Source organism: Nelumbo nucifera, chromosome 1, assembly GCF_055504915.1.
Source record: "Nelumbo nucifera cultivar China Antique chromosome 1, China Antique-T2T, whole genome shotgun sequence".
Classification (NCBI taxonomy): domain Eukaryota; kingdom Viridiplantae; phylum Streptophyta; class Magnoliopsida; order Proteales; family Nelumbonaceae; genus Nelumbo; species Nelumbo nucifera.
Genome location: NC_142649.1, coordinates 174908113 through 174928427, shown reverse-complemented (window position 1 = coordinate 174928427; position 20315 = coordinate 174908113). Strand labels below are relative to the sequence as shown.

The following is a 20315-nucleotide window of genomic DNA, read 5'->3' as shown; positions in this document are numbered from 1 at the left end:
CTGCATATAAAGATAAGCTAAGCGAAGGAGATGTAGGGAAGAAAATGCCATGTAAAAGTATTCCACAGATGTATTTGATAATGCAAAGAATTGCAATCATGTGCAATTGTTGAGGAGAAGAAACAAACTGGCTTACCACTTGAACCACATAAGAGATATCTGGACGTGTCATGGTGAGCTAGATCAGACTACCGACAAGCTGTCAATAAAGAATGGCATCTACCAGGAGGTCCCCATCATCTTTCGAAAGTTTCAGATTCATCTCAAGAGGTGTGTCAACCTGTTTGTCATCACTCAGGTTTGCAAATTTCTCAAGGTCCATCGCATACTTGTGTTGATTAACAAAATACCCATGGGGAGAGTAACTTCTAGACCCAAGAAATAAGTGAGATGACCGAGGTCCTTCATCTTGAAAGACTAGCTGAGTAGCTATTTCAAAGAAGAAATACTTTGATTGTCATCACCGATAATAAGAATGTCCACATAAAGGAGTAGTAATGTAATTCCTTGGGGACTCCTCGATATGAACAATGAATAATCTGAAGAGCTCTGTGTGAATCCTACATTTGTGATCACTGAATGAAATTTCTCAAACCAAACCCTAGGGGCTTGTTTAAGACCATACAAGGACTTTTTGAGTCGACATACCAAGGAGGAACTATCATAGTATCCCGATAGAGGCTTCATATAAACAGTTTCCTTGATGTCCTCATGCAAGAAAGCATTTTTGACATCCATCTTATGAATTTCCCAGTGTTTAATTGCAGATATGGCCAACAACAGACAGACGATGGTCATCTTAGCAACATGGGCAAATATCTCATCATAATCTATCCCGCACTCCTACTTGTATCCTTGTGCCACCAAACGTGCCTTGTATCTATCAAGACTTCCATTGGAATAGAGTTTCATTAAATACATCCACTTGCTTCCAATAAGAGAGGCATCTAGAGGAGTTGGAACCATATCCCAAGTATCATTATCCATAAGAGATTGGAGCTCAGTATCCATAGCTTCTTTCCAATGCGGGACAGCCATAGCCTTCGAGTATGATGTGGGAATATCTATGGCAGACAAAATAGCAAAGGAGCTATGGTTTGAAGGAAAATCATAGAATTCAGGAGGACAAGAAATTCAAGAAAAGCGACGTAAAGGAGGATTAGAGGATGGTTGAGGATCACTAATAGGTGTAGGTGTACTTACAAGATCAAGAGAAGGATGAGAACTCATGGCTAGAGATGATGGATCAACTTCTGGTGATGAAGGGGGCAGAGCGATAGGAGCTAGAGCCGCTAGCCTCTTTCTGAAATAAACACGGAGAAACTCTAGAATGGAAGGTGAATCTGAAGAACCTATAGATTCAAAAGAATACAGTATCAAAATGGAAGTAGCAAGCGACTTAACAATGTGAGCAAAAAAGGACATGTTCTCAAGGAAGATGACATTGCGGGATATGCAAACTCGACGAAACTTTAGATAATAGCAAAGGAAGCCCTTATGATCAAGGCTATATCCCACAAAAGCACACATTGCTGATTGAAGAGTCAGCTTTGTGCGTTCATGTGGAGGAAGATGAACAAAACATATACAACCAAAGACATAAAGAATAGAAAAATCAGGTGAACGATGAAACAAACTTTAAAAAGAAGATGTATTATGCAAGACATATGATGGAAGAATGTTAATAAGGTACACAACAGTGCTGGCCACCTCCACCCAAAATGAAGTAGGAGCATGGGAATCATGAAGAAGAGTTCGAACTATACTCAGGATATGTCTGTTCTTGCGCTCTACCACTCTGTTTTGTTGTGGAGTGCCAGGACAAGATCTCTGGGATTGCATTTCATTGTTTCTTGCTAGGAAGGATTTAAAGGTAGAAAAAACTTTAGATTTGTTTCTCAAAAAATATATTCATGTAAAGCGAGTGCAGTCATCAATAAATGTAACAAAATATATAAATCCCAATCTAGAAACAACTGGAGGTGACCAAACATCACTATGTATTATTTTAAAAGGAACAAAAGCATGTTCAACAACTGAAGGAAATGGTTAAACATGGCTCTTACTCAAGCAATAAGAAATGCAAACCTTATCAACATTATTAAAAGTAGCTTTAGAAGACAAATAACCACTACGAAATAAAGACTCGAGTTTATTTGCATAGGGGCGCCCAAGACGCTTATGCTACAAGTGCCATACATTATTTCTGCAAATAACCTTAGTACTAGGAGTGGTAGAAAGTAAACAGGATGTGGATGAATGCCCCGGTGTCTTTTCAAATTCTAAGGCAAATAGCCAACCCAATCTACACCCCTTCCCTTTCACCATCCCAGTGCATTAGTCCTGTATCAAATAACCATCATGGGAAAAGGAAACAATATTACCATCCCAACTAACTGACCGACTGAAATCAAATTAGTTGTAAGTTTAGGAACAAAGAAAGTTTTAGGTAGAAGAAAACAAGAATTAACAAATGTGGTTAAGGACAAATCATTGCAACCAACAATATCTAGTTTCTCTCCATTAGTAGTAATAATGTGTTTATTCAAGGATTTGAGTTTAACGAACTGACCAGAGCCCTTGTCATATGGTTAGAGGCCCCGAAATCAATGATCCATAAGTGGATAGGAGAGGAACAATAATAGGATGACTCACCCGAAAGACCGATGGCTGAAAATGTAAAGGAAATAGCTAAGGGTACTAGCTACTGCATTCTTTATTCTGTAAGTGTCCCAGAATTTTCATCCATTCCAGCTGAAATTGTACTCCCTATGTTTGTACCTTCAGTGGTTGTTTGGAAAACCTTGTGTTGTTTCTTCTTAGAGCTTGAACCATTCCCCTTTGCTGGTTTGCTGGACATTCAGGAATAATATGTCCATGCTATTTGTAGTAGGTGCAGGAATTTTTCTTCCGATAGTGTGAAACAACATGTTCGTATTCCTTGCATTCATAGCACTGTACACGAGACAAGTCCTTCTTGGGCTTAGATTTATTCATCAGAAAGGTTGTCTCTGTTCCTAAATTAGATTTCGACCTCAAGGTCAATTGAGTAATGAGTCTAGTTTCCTCCCTGATAAGTTCCCCCAAAACTATGTCAAGTGTGGGAGGAGTGCCCCTATTGAGAATGTTGGATCTTACTGTTTCATATTTAGGTCTCAGATGCATCAGAAAATGCATGATTTTCCTCCTATCAAAGTGTTCTTTCAGATTTTTGATGCAGCAAGCAGAGGTGTTTTCACCCATGTGAACTAATTCATACTTCGTCCACAAGTTCACGAAACCAGCATAATACTCTTGTATTTTCTTCTCCCCTTGACTGTAAGAAAATATCTCTATCTCTATCTGATACTGATGCGAGATGTTGGACTATTGATATACCTTTTACATGTAGGTGAACATCTCACTAGCAGTTCGATAACTTCTCATTAGAATAGCAATCTCAATTACAACAGATCCGAGAAGCCAAGACACCACTTTAGCATTGTCGATTTTCCACTATTTCAGCCCCTTAGAATCAGACTCATCTAGTTGTTTGGTGGAACCATCCACGAATCCCCATTATCCATTTCCTTCAACGATAGAACTAGAAATGGAACTTCCAAAAAGCATAGTTTGTTCCATTGAACTTTACTAGTAGAATATCTCTTTTCTCCATGGCCATTTCAGCAAAGTAAGCAAGGAAAGCTAAGAAAATAGAGCAGTTGAAGGTTCAAGAAAGTCCAAAACTCGATGGAATAAGCGTGCCCAACCATACGTCACAGAGAGGAATCAAAATCCAATAAAGAAACCAGTCACACAGAGTTCTTGAACTAATAACAGTCCAAAAAAGTTAAGTTTCCTAGACTATCGAACAAGAAGAGGGGCAGAACACTCTTCAAAAGGAATCCAAACCAAAAAAATTATAGATCTATATAGATATGACTTGGGCAACTTCAGATATGAAGTTTCACAGTGATTGGAGTAGCCGATTGAGAAAAAAATGAAGAAACCCTATTTTTGATGACGAGCTTCTAGAGAAACAACAATAGAGATGTGCATATCAGTACAACAACATACGAAATCCAAAACTAAAGAAGATGGGTCAATCTCACTGATCTAAAAGGATGTCAATCAAGGACAGGTTGAAAAACCTACTCTGATACCATGTCAACTTGGATCAAATCAGAGAGGAAAGAATTGAGAGTGAAAAAGGTGTGTTCTGTCTTGAACCACATGCCCATAAATATTTAACTTATAAATGAAATAATACAATGTTATGGAAAGGACAATTATGTCATTGTCTCATAAGAAATAATAAAACAAAAGATATTGTACATAAGTTACAACATAAAAGGGTGGTTCCAAGGGCCAAAAAAGGAAAGAAGATGTAAGAGACATAGATCAGTCTCTACACTCTCATAATTGAAACGAATGTTGTTTCTCCTTTACATTGCACACCAGATAACAATTATCAACCCTCGTTGCACTGAAAGTCTGGTGATGTCTTCATCAAGGTTCAGTGGGTATTTTTCTCTATTGCTGCTTTTTTATTCAGTTGGCATTGGTTATCTTGATGGGTGCCAAGGGTGTGCAAGTCCAACAGAAGAAAGAGTCGCTCTTTAGGAAATACTGAGGTCGTTAATAGGTCCAAATGCCGCCACCGACTGAGTGGGAGAAGATAATGAGTATTGCTTACACTAGCAAGTGCACTAGCCGATTAAATAATACAATGATGAATAGAGTATCGTTCCCACAAGGATTTATCCAACAACTACTAGTAATAAATCAGTCAATTGTTATTTGATAAACCGAATTATTAACCTAATCAAAGTCTTAATTCCTAACTAGAAAACTATCCTAACCCATTCGGAACAAACTACTTTCATATAAAGAGACGCAAAACTGTATGCGAACACTAACCTATTCGGTTCAATAATTAAATCACTAAGGTATTCAATTGAATTGGGATTCAGCCATGGTTTGGTGAAACCCTAATGGCATGAGCAGCCTCTCTCGAGCATAGCTCATCCTATCCATGGGTGACAATTCTTATATCTCTATCAAGAATTTAATTCCCATGGATGCATTACGAACAAGCAATTCGAAGGGCATCAATTCAGATTTTAATGAACACCAACTGAATCACACAAATTATCTCTAAGATGTGTTGGATTCGGTTTCTTGATTAGCATATCTGATTTTCTAAATTCTTTCCTCAAGCAATTCAGACAATCCAAGAATCAAGAACCATTTGGCCAAAACTATTCTAGCAATTAAAACCCTAACTAAGAAACATCAAGAATGAATCCAATCAATCGAATAACCCTAAAGAACTAATTATAGGTCTGAAACATCATTAAACATGGTTCGAATTCAAGCAAGAAAGAGAAATTAATTGACAAAATTGCATGAAACCCTAGCTGAATTTGGTTACCAATTGCGCAGAACCAAAGAAGAAGACAACCTAGAATTCTTGCTTCAATCTTCGATTTCTTGGATGTGATTCTCCTCCAATTAGCATTCAACAACCTTCTTCTTCCTCTAGATCTTCTCTTTTTTCCTTTCTCGCGCCTCTCTTTTCTCTTTTCTCCTTTTTGGGGGTTTGAACCCTTTTCTCCCCTTTTTCTTATCCTTTTATACTTTTATCTTCAGCCCTCTCAACTCTAAAAGGTAGTCGCCTTTAGGACCCCTTAGGTTGCAATTGGGCCTCCCACTTGGTGGGCCGAAAGGTCTCCCTTAGAGAGCTTTGGCTGGGCTCTCTCCTTGGGTTTCCCCATGGAGTGTAGCATGGGTTGTTGCTTCTTTATGGGCCAAAAGTGCCCTCCTTATGATTCTCGGCTGGTTTGTCTTCTAGATGGGCCGAATTGCTTCCATTTTGCCCTCTCAACATGGTTTCATGCTATCTTCCCCCTAATCTGGTCTACACTCTTGAATTCCTGAAATCATTCTCAATTAGGGTAAGAAATCATGCAAATAATCATTAAAACCATGTATAAAACAATAGAAATGATGTGTAGCTTGCGCACACATCAAACTCCCCCACACTTAAGTTTTTGTTTGTCCTCAAACAAAGATATCACTCATAAACTGATCAGCCCCTGGATTATTACCATCTATCGGATGAATTTTAGGATGAGAATGCATTAAGTGGTCGGGAAACCCGCACAAGTATTCTGATTTATTCCCATGATTAGCCATTCTTATCACATACATAAGAGCAAAGGAAGGGGAGAACATGAGCTTCTTCATGCTCCAACATTCACTTTCGTTCAATATGTATAGTAGCTCCATGACCGCTAATATTAACCATTACTTCGAACTTGGCTCCCAAATCTGTCAATGCACCTTATTGAATATTCAATCATATTTCGTCCCTTTAAACCTCAGCCATCACCGAATTCTTTTTTTTTCCCCCTTTTTTTTTGGTGTGAGTGCATTTTTTGCTCCATCTCACACTAGTCACTTTCTTTTTTTTTTGTGTGAGTGAATTTTATGCTCCATTTCACACTGGTCACAGGCTAGAGGCAGATAATAATACTCATATTCTCAGTTGCTAGTTTTACCATTCAACTTGGAATAACGGAGTAGGGACTGAACTCATATCATAAATCGCTAGTTTTACTATTCAGTTCATGACAGCGGAGTCATTTGAACTTTGTCCCTTTCTCTTCTTATCTCTTTTTTTTTTGCCACTATTGAACTTCATGCATTAACAGTTCAGATGTGGACTAATAGCTCGAGTGATTATTAAGATGTCAATCAAGTGCATTATACACATAAAGAAAGTTATGGCTGGTCATGATGAAAGTCCTATTCGACTTCCTTAACCTCATGCAATGTGATAAAATTGGACCACTCACAAGAATAAATTCTAACACTTACAGTGATTTTCCTCAACTCATCACATTCCCTCTTGGAATTCACCTTATAAACAACAATAATCTTGAGGGAATTTTCAGTTTGTTCGGCCTATCAATGCATGTATGTATTGGGGTGATTGAGGTGCATAGCTACAGCCTAACTCCCCCACACTTAACATGAACATTGCCGTCAATGTTCTTAGTGATGATGAATCCAACAATGAGGGTATTTTCCTGAAGGGCATTATCAAGTAATGAGCGGGGCTTAGAGGACTTCCCTGAAGAGCATTCTAAAATCTGGAATGGCTTCGTTGTTTGGAAACTCTAGTTGCTAAGAACCACAAGAAACTAGGAGAAGAGAATGATAAACACTCGGAGAGATTAACAATCTACCAAATTATCATCCTAGAAAAGAAACTCGAATGATACTGAAAAGAAAAGCAGAAAAGAAACAAATGAAAATAAAAACTACTTATCAGTATTGGGTTGCCTCCCAATAAGCGCTTGTTTTCAGTCTGAAGCTCGACCTTCCAGTAAGATCAACAATCGTCTAGGTATACAGTGGATTGAGTAGGCAATGTTCCACCCACTATATATGGCTTGAGGCGCTGACCATTGACTTTAAATGTGCCTTGTGTCGGGTGAGTGACCTCTACGGCTCCATGAGGAAAAACTTGTGTGATGGTGAAGGGTCCAGACCATCTCGATTTTAGCTTGCCCGGGAACAACCGGAGACGTGAATTATACAACACTTGCTGGCCCACATGAAAATCACGTATCAACAAGTTATTATCATGCCATCTTTTAGTTCTTTCCTTGTAAATCTTGGCATTCTCATAGGCTGCAAGTCTGAATTCATCCATCTCATTCAGCTACAGTCGTCTCTCGGCTCCTGTGGCCTGCAAATCAAAATTCAATAACTTTAGTGCCCAATATGCCTTATGTTTCAGCTCAACAGGTAAATGACATGCCTTACCAAAGACTAGCCTATATGGGGACATGCCGATGGGTGTTTTGTATGCAGTCCGATATGCCCACAATGCATCATCTAGCTTGATTGCCCAGTCCTTCCTAGAAGAGTCTACCGTATTCTCCAAGATTCTTTTGAGTTCCCTATTAGCTAATTCGACTTGGCCACTAGTTTAAGGGTGATATGGGGTTGCTAATTTGTGTGTAACACCATATTTTCGCATAAGCCACTCAAGTTGGGTGTTGTAGAAATGAGTCCCCTATCATTAATTATAGCTCGAGGTGTGCCGAATCAAGTGAATAGCTTTTTAAGGAAGTGTACTACCCTCCTAGAGTCATTTGTGGGTAAAGCCATGGCTTCCACCCATTTGAACACATAATCAACAACAACTATGATGTACTTGTTACCAAAAGAATTCGGGAAGGGTCCCATGAAGTCTATACCCCATACATCAAAAATTTTACAAATTAAAATATTGGTGAGGGGCATTTCATTCTGTCGGGAGATATTACCTGTTCTTTGGCATTGGTCACATGCGGACACATACCTGTGAGCATCCTTGAACAAGGTTGGCCAATAGAAACCTGGTTGCAAAACCTTGGATGCAGTGTGGTTGGCTCCGAAGTAGTCTCCCGCTTCCCTATCATGGCAGTACCGGAGCACCGACTCCATCTCCTCCTCGGGTACACACCTCCTTATGATTTGATCTGCACATAGCTTATACAAAAAGGGATCCTCCTTATGATTTGGTCCCGCTTCATCAGCACCATCCAGAACTCCTCTCGGATGGTGCTGATGGTCCTCCCTTCTAAATCCACACTCTAATCGGGAAAGATGATCAACAGCTAGGTTCTCGATACCTTTCTTGTCACAGATCTCTACATCAAACTCTTGCAGCAATAGGATCCACCTAATCAACCTTGATTTTGCATCCTTCTTTGCGAGTAGGTGTCTTAATGTCGAGTGGTCTGTATACACAATGACTTTGGACAAAATCAGATATGAACGAAACTTATCAAAATCAAAGATTACCGCTAGTAGTTCCTTTTCGGTTGTGGTGTAATTCTGTTGAGCTCCATTCAAGGTTCTGCTAGCATAATAGATCGGCTGAAAGTGTTTGTTCATTCTTTGCCCTCGAACAGCTCCCACTACTGAATCACTCGCATCACACATCAGCTCAAAAGGAAGTGTCCAATCCGGTGCTATAATGATCGGGGCATTGATCAGCTTATCCTTTAGAATGTTGAACGCTTGTAGGCATTCGTTTGTGAACTTGAAGGGCACATCTTTCTTAAGCAAAGTGGACAATGGCTTAGCTATCTTGGAGAAATCTTTGATAAATCTTCTGTAGAACCCGGCATGTCCCAAGAAGCTTCTCACAGATCGGACGGATGTTGGTAGTGGCAACTTCTCAATTGTCTCCACCTTTGCTCTGTCAACCTCAATACCTCTTTGTGAAATCTTATGCCCAAGCACAATGCCTTCTTGCACCATGAAATGACACTTCTCCCAATTCAGCATTAGATGTGTGTCCTTACACCGCTTTAGTACCTTCTCCAAGTTGTTCAAACATGCATCAAAGGAAGAACCAAAGACTAAGAAATCGCCCATGAAGACTTCCATAAACTTTTCAACCATATCAGAAAATTTTGCCATCATACACCTCTAAAAAGTTGCTAGAGCATTGCATAACCCGAATGGCATCCTCCTGTAGGCAAAGGTACCATAGGGACAAGTAAAGGTGGTCTTCTCTTGATCTTCCGGTGAAATCGGAATCTGATTATAACCTGAATACCCGTCCAATAAACAATAATACTCATGTCCGGCCAGCCTCTCTAGCATTTGGTCAATGAAAGGGAGAGGGAAATGATCCTTGCATGTGGCTTCATTCAATTTTCTGTAATCAATGCACACTCGCCACCCGGTGACGGTCCTAGTCGGTATGAGCTCATTCCTTGCATTCGGGACTACAGTCATGCCACCTTTCTTCGACACTACTTGCACGGGGCTCACCAATGAGCTATTAGAGATAGGATAAATGATACCAGCACCTAGCAACTTGATGACTTCAGCCTTCACCACCTCTTTCATATTCGGGTTCAGGCATCTTTGGGGCTAAACCGAGGGCTTGCTTCCATCTTCCATTAGAATTCTGTGCATGCATATAGATGGGTTGATGCCCTTGATGTCTGCTACCTTCCAAGCCAAAGCTGTCTTGTGTTCCCGTAACACCTGCAATAGTTTTTCTTTTTGCAATTGGGTCAAGACTGTTGATATGATCACCGGTAGGGCTGATGGTGCCTCTAAGAAAGCATATTCCAAGTGCGGTGGGAGTTGCTTCAGCTCAATGGTGGGTGGCTCTTGGATTGAAGGCTTGCTTTTTGGCATTGGTAGTCTGTCCAAGCTCTCCAACTTGAGGAACCCTTTCCCTTGAAACTGTGGATTGGCATTCAGGTATGCTGCCATGTTTTGAATCTCTTCATTTTCTTCCCTTGTAGCTTCTCCATCTTGTATGCATAGCTCAAGGGGATCGGCCAACCTACCAACCTGAAAGCAATCATCAACCTCATAATCAATAACTTCAATCATGTAACAAGAATCACCGCTAGAAGGTGCATGTTTCATAGCATTAGACATTTTAAAAATTATTTCCTCATCTTGAATCCTAAGGCTGAGTTGCCCTTGTTGGACATCAATCATTGCCTTCCTCGTGGCTAGGAAAGGTCGCCCTAAGATAAGAGGGACATCAATGTCCTCTTGCATGTCTAATACAATGAAATCAACTGGAAAGATGAATTTATCAACTTTAACAAGTACATCTTCTATGATTCCCTTAGGATGCTTGATGGATCTATCAGCTAATTGCAATGCAACTCTAGTGGGTTGGGGTTCCCCCAATCCCAATTTCTTAAAAACCGAATATGGCATTAAGTTTATATTCGCTCCTAAATCACACAATGCCTTATTAATTTTCAAACTACCTATAGTGCAAGGGATAGTGAAACTCCCTGGATCTTTCAGTTTTTGGGGCAGCTTGTTAAGGAGGATAGCCGAGCATTCTTCATTGAGTGCAATTGTAGCCACATCTCCCAGTTTCCTTTTGTTTGCCCATATCTCCTTCAATAACTTTGCATAGTGTGGCATCTGGGCTAAAGCCTCAGCAAAAGGAATATTAATATGTAAACTCTTAAATACTTCAAGAAACTTACCGAATTCCTTTTCCAATTTGTGTTGCTTTAACCTATTCGGAAATGGTACTTGCGGCTGTTGGTTTTTCTCTTTCTTTGGTTCAGATTGCTCTTCCTCCTTTTCGATTTCTATGGTTGCATCCACCTTGTCTTCAGCCCTTGCTTTCTTCTCCACCTCTTGCAGCTCCTTACCACTTCTCAAAGTGATAGCCTGCACTTGCTCTCTTGGATTTACTTCGGTATTGTTGGGTAGAGTGCCCGGTACTCTAGCAGATATCATTTGTGCCAACTGCCCGACTTGATTCTCTAAGTTCTTAATTGATGCTTCTTCATTTTGAAATCTTGTTTCTGCACTTGCTATGAACTTGGTCATCAGCTCCTCTAGGTTTGTTTTCTTTTTCGGCTGATTGAAAGTTTGGGGGAAGGGTTACATCACATTTTGATTTGGCCAAGACTAATTCGGGTGGTTCCTCCATCCGGGGTTAAAGGCACGAGGGTACTGATTACCTTGTTGCCTTTGCAAGTTACCAACAAAGTCTACCTGCTTGGGGGATTGCACAAACTGATTTCCAACTTGACATTCAGTGCCGATATGACCTCCCCCACACCATTCACAAGTCACGGTCTGAACATGCATGGTTGCTATCTGCATCTCATCTATCTTCTTGTTGAGTGCACCGATTTGCGTAGACAGGGTTGTATAGGTGTCCACAATGTGAAGTCCGAACTGTCTCCTAACTTGTGCACTATCGGAGTGCCATTGGTAGTTGTTAGCAACCATCTCCTCTACGAGTGCATGGGCAACTTCAGGGGTTTTGTTATTGATGGAAGCCCCAGCTGCAGCATCCATAATGGTCTTGTTGGCTTCGGTTAGCCCATTATAGAAAGTTTGAACTTGCAGCCATACGGGAAGTCCATGATGAGGGACCTTCCTCAACAGCTCCTTGTAACGCTCCCATGACTCATACAATGACTCTCCATCCTACTGAAAGAAAGTGGTGATATCATTCCTCATCTTTGCTGTCTTGGACGGAGGAAAATACTTGGAGAGGAATCAGCTAGCCATTTCATCCCATGTTGCTATAGATCCAGCCGGCAAAGAATTCAGCCAAGTCTTGGCTTTGTCCTTCAATGATAATGGGAACAACCTGAGCCTCACCGCATCGTCACTAACCCCATTGTGCTTAAATGTATCACAAATTTCCAAGAAGTTGGCGATGTGAGTGTTCGGGTCTTCATGAGCCATGCCGCAGAACTAAACCATGTTTTGTATCATCTGAATGATGGCTGGTTTGATCTCAAAGTTATTGGCAGCTATAGCTGGTCTCACAATGCTTGAAGCAGCCCCGGTGAGGGTTGGTTTGACATAGTCCATCATGGTTCTTGGTTTGGCCACCTTCATATAAAGAGACGCAAAGTTGTATGCGAACACTAACCTATTCGGTCCAGCAATTAAATCACTAAGGTATTCAATTGAATTGGTATTCAGCCATGGTTTGGTGAAACCCTAATGGCATGAGCAGCCTCTCTCGAGCACAACTCATCCTATCCATGGGTGACAATTCTTATATCTCTATCAAGAATTTAATCCCCATGGATGCATTATGAACAAGCAATTCGAAGGGCATCAATTCAGATTTTAATGAACACCAACCGAATCACACAAATTATCTCTAAGATGTGTTGGATTCGATTTCTTGATTAGCATATCTGATTTTCTAAATTCTTTCTCAAGCAATTCAGACAATCCAAGAATCAAGAACCATTTGGCCAAAACTATTCTAGCAATTAAAACCCTAACCAATAAACATCAATAATGAATCCAATCAATCGAATAACCCTAGAGAACTAATTACAGGTCTGGAACATCATTAAACATGGTTCAAATTCAAGCAAGAAAGAAAAATTAATTGACAAAATTGCATGAAACCCTAGATGAATTCGGTTAACAATTGCGCAGAACCAAAGAAGAAGACAACCTAGAATTCTTGCTTCAATCTTCGATTTCTTGGATGTGATTCTCCTCTAATTCGCATTCAACAACCTTCTTCTTCTTCTAGATCTTCTCTTTTCTCCTTTCTCGCGCCTCTCTTCTCTCCTTTCTCCTTTTTGGGGGTTTGAACCCTTTTCTCCCCTTTTTCTTATCCTTTTATACTTTTCTCTTCAGCCCTCTCAACTCTAAAAGGTAGCTGCTTTTAGGACCCCTTAGGCTGCAATTGGGCCTCCCACTTGGTGGGCCGAAAGGTTTCCCTTGGAGAGCTTTGGTTGGGCTCTCTCCTTGGGTTCCCCCATGGAGTGTAGCATGGGTTGTTGCTTCTTTATGGGCCGAAAGTGCCCTCCTTATGATTTCCAACTAGTCTGTCTTCTAAATGGGCCGAATTTCTTCCATTTTGCCCTTTCAACATGGTTTCATGCTATCTTCCCCCTAATCTGGTCCACACTCTTGAATTCCTGAAATCATTCTCAATTAGGGTAAGAAATCATGCAAATAATCATCAAAACCATGTATAAAACAATAGAATGATATATAGCTTGCGCACACATCAGAAGATTAGGGGACTACTGCCAATGGGAAGAGATAGGGGTATGACAAATTTACATCAAGAGTGACTAGCTAGTTTCGATTTAAGCAATCGACAACTTGAATTTGGAAAGTGGTATCCCAATGAGTTTATTTGCCGAATTGAAGCAGCTGAAAAGTCTGGATCTAAGTTCAAGTAGCATCTATAGACTGGTGAATTTTGATGGTACATAATCTTCTTCTCCACACCTTATTATTCATCTATAGATGACTACTTGATAGTAGTCAAGTAGTGTTTCCACAACCCATCCTAAGTCGTGGGAAGATGTGATTGAATCCATCTCTTAGTTGGGTCAACTGCGCTAACCAGGTTGCAGGCTGTAGCCAAGTCTAAAAAAATGTTAGGTGTATGATTTTTTGAGCCAAAACAAGAGTAGTAATCTATTACAGCTTACAAGTGAATTAAGGGTGTGTTTGGCATCATAATTTTGTGGAGCCTTTTTGTTGCAACATAAGCATCACTAAGCATTTTGACTTTGCCAAATCAAATTTGGTTGGGCTGATTCAATTACAACTATTTGTACTGTTCATTACCTTGGGTCAAATGAAATTCTCTTGGAAAAAAAAAACACCATTTGGATGTTTTATGCTCAAGGGGGTGTTTCCATTTCAGCTCTTCAAGTGTCCCATGTGGCACTTACTGGCGTTTAGTGAAACTTAAGTGTATTAAACAACAACAAACAATTATAGGCCCAAACCGTTTTTTTTTCCGATTTCCAATGCTTGCATTAGGTTCAAACTCAACTCCCCTGCGTCACCAATCACCATGATACCAAACACCCTTTAAGATTGTTTACCTATCCATCTAGAGAAACTAACTTGTTTGTACTTCAATCTAGGACATTCTCTTCTTCTTTGTACTAAATCATGGATGTTCTTGTAATATGTTTTGGGCTCAGGAAGGCCTAGTTGGCCCGAGTCTTGTTGTATTTGGCTTTCTCATTGAATAAAATTATTTTACCTTTTTCCAAAAAAAAAATTAAACTGACCCGATTCTCAGATTGCAGGGTTGAATGAATAGAACACCTCTGTAACTTTAAGAGATGTACAATTCGCTTGTAAGATTTCTGTGAAGTTTCAAAAGAATCTAATTTCCAGTTTTCTCTGAGTTGAAGAGTTGCACAATTCCCTTAGATTGCAGGGCTGAGTGAATAGCACACTTCAGTGACTTCTCTGAAGTTCCAAACTTATCTGAAGCTGAAGAAGCAATCAAACCTCAGCTTCGTGAGTTCCCAACGTTCTCTGAGTTCCTAAAGTTCCAAAAATTCTCTAAGTTGCAAAGTGAGTTGTAGATTTCAAAACATTCAGTTCTATGTGTAAACTGATTGAGAGTGAGAACTTCCCACTTCTCCTTCCATTGTTTAGGAACTGATTGAGAGTGGGAACTTTCCACTTCTCATGTACTTTAAATAACACACGACACTTGCATAGAGGCAAGTTTGAATTTGCAAGTTAGTGGTCTTGGTATGAATTTGCAAGTTACTGGAAGGACAAATGTCTTAATATGAGTGCTAAGTGTCTGACTCTAAGGGGACTTTGGCCTGAAACCATTCCTTTGATATTATATATATATATATATATATATATATATATATATATATATTAGATGGGAGCATTCCTTCAACTTTTAACAACTTAACGAAGATCGAGAGAATTGACGTTTCCAACAATCTGTTAGAAGGCATGCTTTCCTTTTCCACTTTTTCCAATCTCTCAAATCTTGACTATCTTGACCTCTCAAACAATTACAATCTGGAGGTTGAAACTGAATCACCAACTTGGATTCTATCTTTCAAGCTAACGGAATTGTTTTTAAAAAATTATTGCAACGTGAACAAACACAATGGTAGTCGTATCCCCAGCTTTATCTCCACCTATTACAGCTTAAAGTACCTAGATTTGTCCCATAACTCACTTGTTTTGGTTGTTCAACAATACATTAGAAATCCTTCACTTGGAGAGCAATAAGTCATCTGGTCCATTCCTCCAATCACAGCTGAATACAACCTTCAAACTCTATGGTCTTGACATCTCAGATAACCAATTTTATGGGCCACTTCCAGCAAACATTGGTGTTCTTTTTCCAAATATGCAGATTTTTAACATGTCTTCTAATGCTTTGCAAGGCAGCATCCCTTGGTCATTTGGTCAAGTTACACCTTTTACTTCAGTAATACTGGACCTGTCAAATAACAACCTTACTGGAGAAATACCAAGTACCTTGACCAGAAGTGATGCATCTTTGCAATACTTGAGCCTCTCATACAATAACTTGCATGGGGAGATTCTTTCATTCGAGTTCAATATGTCATCACTGGAATGTATGGAGCTTAACAACAATGGCTTCACAGGAATGATCCTATCTAGCTTATCATACAGTTTCAATTTGAAGATCCTAAACATCAGAAAGAACAAATTGAGAGGAATCATCCCAAGTTGGATATCCAAATTCTCTAATTTGGGAGCACTTCTCCTTGGAGGAAATCATTTTGAAGGCCATATCCCAAGTCAGTTGTGTGAAATGCAGAAGCTTGGGGTCTTAGATTTATCTAGTAATTCTCTTTCATGGGGCATCCCTCGTTGTGTTAATAACACATCCTTTTGGAAGGAAGACTATGGAAATGCTTCAGGCTCTTCCATGTACCTTACAGTGTATTGGGAAACATACAATTTCTATACAAGAGGTAATGACTACCTCGAAAATGACGATAAGAGACTCAATTGTTTTCACCACAAAAAGCATGGAATACTCTTCCAGAGGTGAACCCGTTTACTTGATGTTGAGTATTGACCATCAAATCAATTGTCTGGTACCATTCCAAGTGAGATGGGAGACTTGAGAATGCTTCGCTTGTTTAACTTATCCAACAATGCCCTCATTGGTTCTTTTCCTGTCTCCTTCAAAAACCTAGAAAGCTTGGAGAGCTTGGATCTTTCATACAACAGGTTAACTGGGCCAATCCCTCATGAAATGAATCAGCTCCACTTTCTTTCTACTTTCATTATTGCTTACAACAATCTCTCAGGCAAGATCCCTTCTGGCCAACAATTTTCTACATTTAGAGAGAGCGACTTCATAGGAAATCCAAGCCTCTGTGGACCACCATTGCATACAAATTGCTCAGAGGATGCCCCACCTGAACCTACCCAAAGCAACGAAGATCAAGAAGGAGAAGAATCAAGAATTGCTGATAATCCCTTATTTTTTTACTCATGCATTGGTATTGCCTACGTGTTGGGGTTTTGGGGTGTCAATTGTCATTGCCCCTCTTCTCTTCATCCAGAAATGGAGACAGAAATACTTCAGCACCATGGAGGGATGCTTTGCCTTCTGTTTGGACAAGCTCTATCAAGCCAGATGCTGCTTGAAAATAAGCAAGCGTAATTGATAAAGTTGTAATGTAATTCCCTCATAGTTGTATGAATTCCCCATATTTTGATTGGATGTAGAACCAGTTCTTTCTTGACACTTGACAGTCATGTTCTTATATTAATATAGCAAATTATCTTCATATAATAGTAATATATTATATGAATGAGGAGATATGATTTACCATTTAATATTTGCATGATAGATAGAATACTGTTAGGTATTAATCAGGTGAGTGCCACTGAAATGCAAATTTTCATTGAAAACAGTATCCTAAGTTGTATGCATCAATTGATCAACCTTCCAGACTAAAAGAGATTAAAGTAATCTTACATGTGGAAAATCAGTTTGCAGCTCAAAAGGAGTTCTAACTTCTAATTCCAACCCCTGTCCTGTGCTCATAGGAAAAAGTTCAGCCTAAAACACCTTTCCATGTGTGCAAAATAAAGCCAATTTATGGGTTGGTTTCATATACTAAAATAAAACTTCGAACAACCATAATAACACTAATTCTGAAAACCATCAAGAACTAGGTGGAGAATATGGATGGTATGGACTCTGAGATTGAACATATGGCCAATCCAATGGGTACCATATCTGACAGATAGTTTGGATCAACCACAAGGTCCCTCCATGTGGCAGAAATGGGTGTGTTCATGGAGGTCCCCTCACTTAACCTGATTGAAGTTTTTTATTATATGGATCCATTCACTGTATGTCCCCAATATATTCTAGATAAAAATTTCCTAATTGAGCCAATTAAAGAGTTTTTTACTGAGGTAGCCTATTTCTGCCACATGGAGAGATAATGTTTCTTATCCAAACCATCCACCAAATAGAAAATACAGTGGATTGGCTACATCTTCAATCCTTCAGCATAGCTATATGCCCAAGTAGCCACCCTTTGCATGTTTAAGGCCAGAATGGCCCTATATTTTCCTCCCACCGTTCACTATTCATGGGCAATGGTTAAAACCCTATTCTTGATCAATGATGGTTAAAACGCTTTGCCCATCACTAAAACAAGCCATTCTTTTGGGACTTTTTTTAATTAAAACTTTTCAGTTTTGACAGTTCTTTTCCTCCAAGGGGAGCTATTGAATATGGTTCGCAATTTCAACATGGAAGCTTTATTGGAAAATTTTGGGGATATTTAGTTAATTTTATTAAGCCATTTGAAAAATTTAAATAAATCAGGAAAGAGTACTAAAAACATGGAATTTGTCAATAAAATTCCATGGATTGTTGAAACTTGAAAGAGGTATAATTGCACATACTCACAAATCATAGCAAAATACTATACATATTAAACAAGAGAATATTAAGAAACTTGAATAGGTACCTCTCCCCATCTCCCTTTCAATCCTCTGGCCACCTTTTTTTACTTATGTTATTTACTTGCCATTTTGATTTCTTTTGTCATTGTATGTTTTGATTGGATCGAGCATTCTCTTTCATGGTTCATATATTTTTTTTTCCTTTTTTAATTATAGTGACCTAGTAAATTAATCATGTTCAAAATAACAAGTCCATCATCTAATCACTAAATCCCCATTTGTTCCAAGAAAAATATGTCCAAAAGATTTCAATAAATTTTAATAGAATATAAAAAAAAAAGTTTCAGTAATATTCTAAAATTTTAAATGTTAGATATATTCATTAATAAAATTTCAAATATCATTGACATGTCAACAATGTATCAAAAAGATGAGGAAAAGATTCTTAAATCTTTTGCCTTACCACCCCCTAACACCTACACTACAAACCAATACCAAGTGCAACATAGAGCTGAAGCAGAATAGAGATGGAAACATGTGGCTAGTCCAGATAGCCCCCTAGTATAATGGTTACAAGATAGAGCAAAAGGAGGTATGGTTGCTACTTGACCCATTAAAACCTTTCTCTACATATACATACAGAAGTTGAGACAATCAGATGAGAAGAAAAGACCTTTGAGTGGGGAATCGGAGAATCCCAAGACAGTGACAATGGTTTACAATAGGCTTCATGTATCTTTTCATCCCCAAGACAGTGACAATGTGATTTCTAATAGGCTCCATGTATCTTTTCATTCATCTCTCTCTCTCTCTCTCTCGGGGGGTTGAAGAACGGCAGTAAACAAAAATAAGATAAATTCACATTTTGGCAAGCCAGCAGAGTTAAACCATTTCAAGAATTACCCTAGGTAGTATATTTTCATCCCCAATGTGGCTTGCAATAGGCTTCATGTATCTTTTCATCCCCCAGGTAGTAATGGAAATAAACAAAAAAAAGATAAATTCAAAATTTGGCAGGCCAGCAGAGTTAAACCAATTGGTTGAGCATCTTTCAAGAATTGCCTTAGGTAGTATATTTTCCAATAATGTAGTACATGCCTACATGGTACAAGTAAACAGTCAGTAGCATCTTCAGAAACCAACCAAAAAACAGAAGATACATGTACAACACTATAGAACCTGCTTTATTCTGCATCCACATCTAGAAAGTAGGAACCAAGAATAAATTCTAGACCTCAAACGACAGGTTTCCTTTTAAAATTCATTTTCCCCATCTTGAGAGGATAAGCAGGCCAACAACAGTGAGACATGATGCAGCAACTAAAGATACAACTAGTGCAAATGCATAAACAAGACTAGGAAAGTTGAAATATTTCTGAATCCTCTTCAAACCTTTGTCAATAATCGGTGCCAGTGCAGCTGCCCCTGCTACTCGAAATGGTCTTGTAACATTGTTTCCCGTCCACATTAAGATCACAATCTGGTGGTTTTCAAGGAAACTTTATTAATGAAAAGCACAGATCCATGCATATGAAGGAAAGAAACAAAGACTCACCAAGTTAAAAACAGTGACATGAAAGGTAAAGAACCGCAAAGCCCACTGGTGAAGTTGTTCATTATTATGTTTTTTTTGTGTGTGTGTGCAGATGGAAAACATATGGACATGATAGGATGTATGTTGATATACAAAAGCATGTGGTTTCATTAATGCCATGCAACTTAAAAGCATCAACCATCATCACAAAGTCCAAAAGTTTTTTGGCATGTGATTTCATGAAAGAAATAGTGTGCAACTCTTTTTTCTTTTTTTTTATAGGAAACGGTAACTTTCATTGATGAATTTAAATAAAAACTACAAATGACACCACCCATAGGATGGGTGGAGAAACCCAAAATAAATAAACAAGCCCAAAACAAAGCCTCCCTATTTACTCCTTGCTTAGCTAAAGTATCAGCCATTCCATTTGCTGACCTTCTTACCCACTTAAACTGCACCCCAAGCTCCCTTGCTAAGTTTACAATCTCTCTTAGAGGCTATCTAAGATGCCACACTCCCAGGTTTCTAGATTGCATCCACCCTATTACCAGCT

General features: G+C 39.1%; 1 protein-coding gene and 1 non-coding gene across 9 annotated transcripts in view; one reads left to right on the top strand and one right to left on the bottom strand.

Annotated features, from left to right (window-relative positions):
* Window positions 1-20315, bottom strand: part of LOC104596337 (uncharacterized) — a 35128-nt gene that overhangs the window by 188 nt on the left and 14625 nt on the right. Inside the window, exons 4-5 of one of the 8 annotated variants that reach the window (XM_010257425.3) lie at window positions 19618-19705; window positions 2194-2343 (exon numbers count right to left, since the gene is read on the bottom strand). In XM_010257425.3, the coding sequence (XP_010255727.1) occupies window positions 2306-2343; window positions 19618-19705 (126 nt within the window). In that variant the 3' untranslated portion in view covers window positions 2194-2305. Of the gene's footprint in view, window positions 1-2193; window positions 2344-7688; window positions 7739-10333; window positions 10357-12790; window positions 13449-16510; window positions 16722-19265; window positions 19706-20315 lie in introns of those variants that run through there. The other 7 variants (XM_010257427.3, XM_088895334.1, XM_010257428.3 and 4 more) reach the window with 7 other exon arrangements.
* On the top strand, window positions 11909-12015 carry LOC148804184 (small nucleolar RNA R71). Its single transcript, XR_016081633.1, has one exon. It is a non-coding gene; the product is annotated as a small nucleolar RNA R71 (small nucleolar RNA).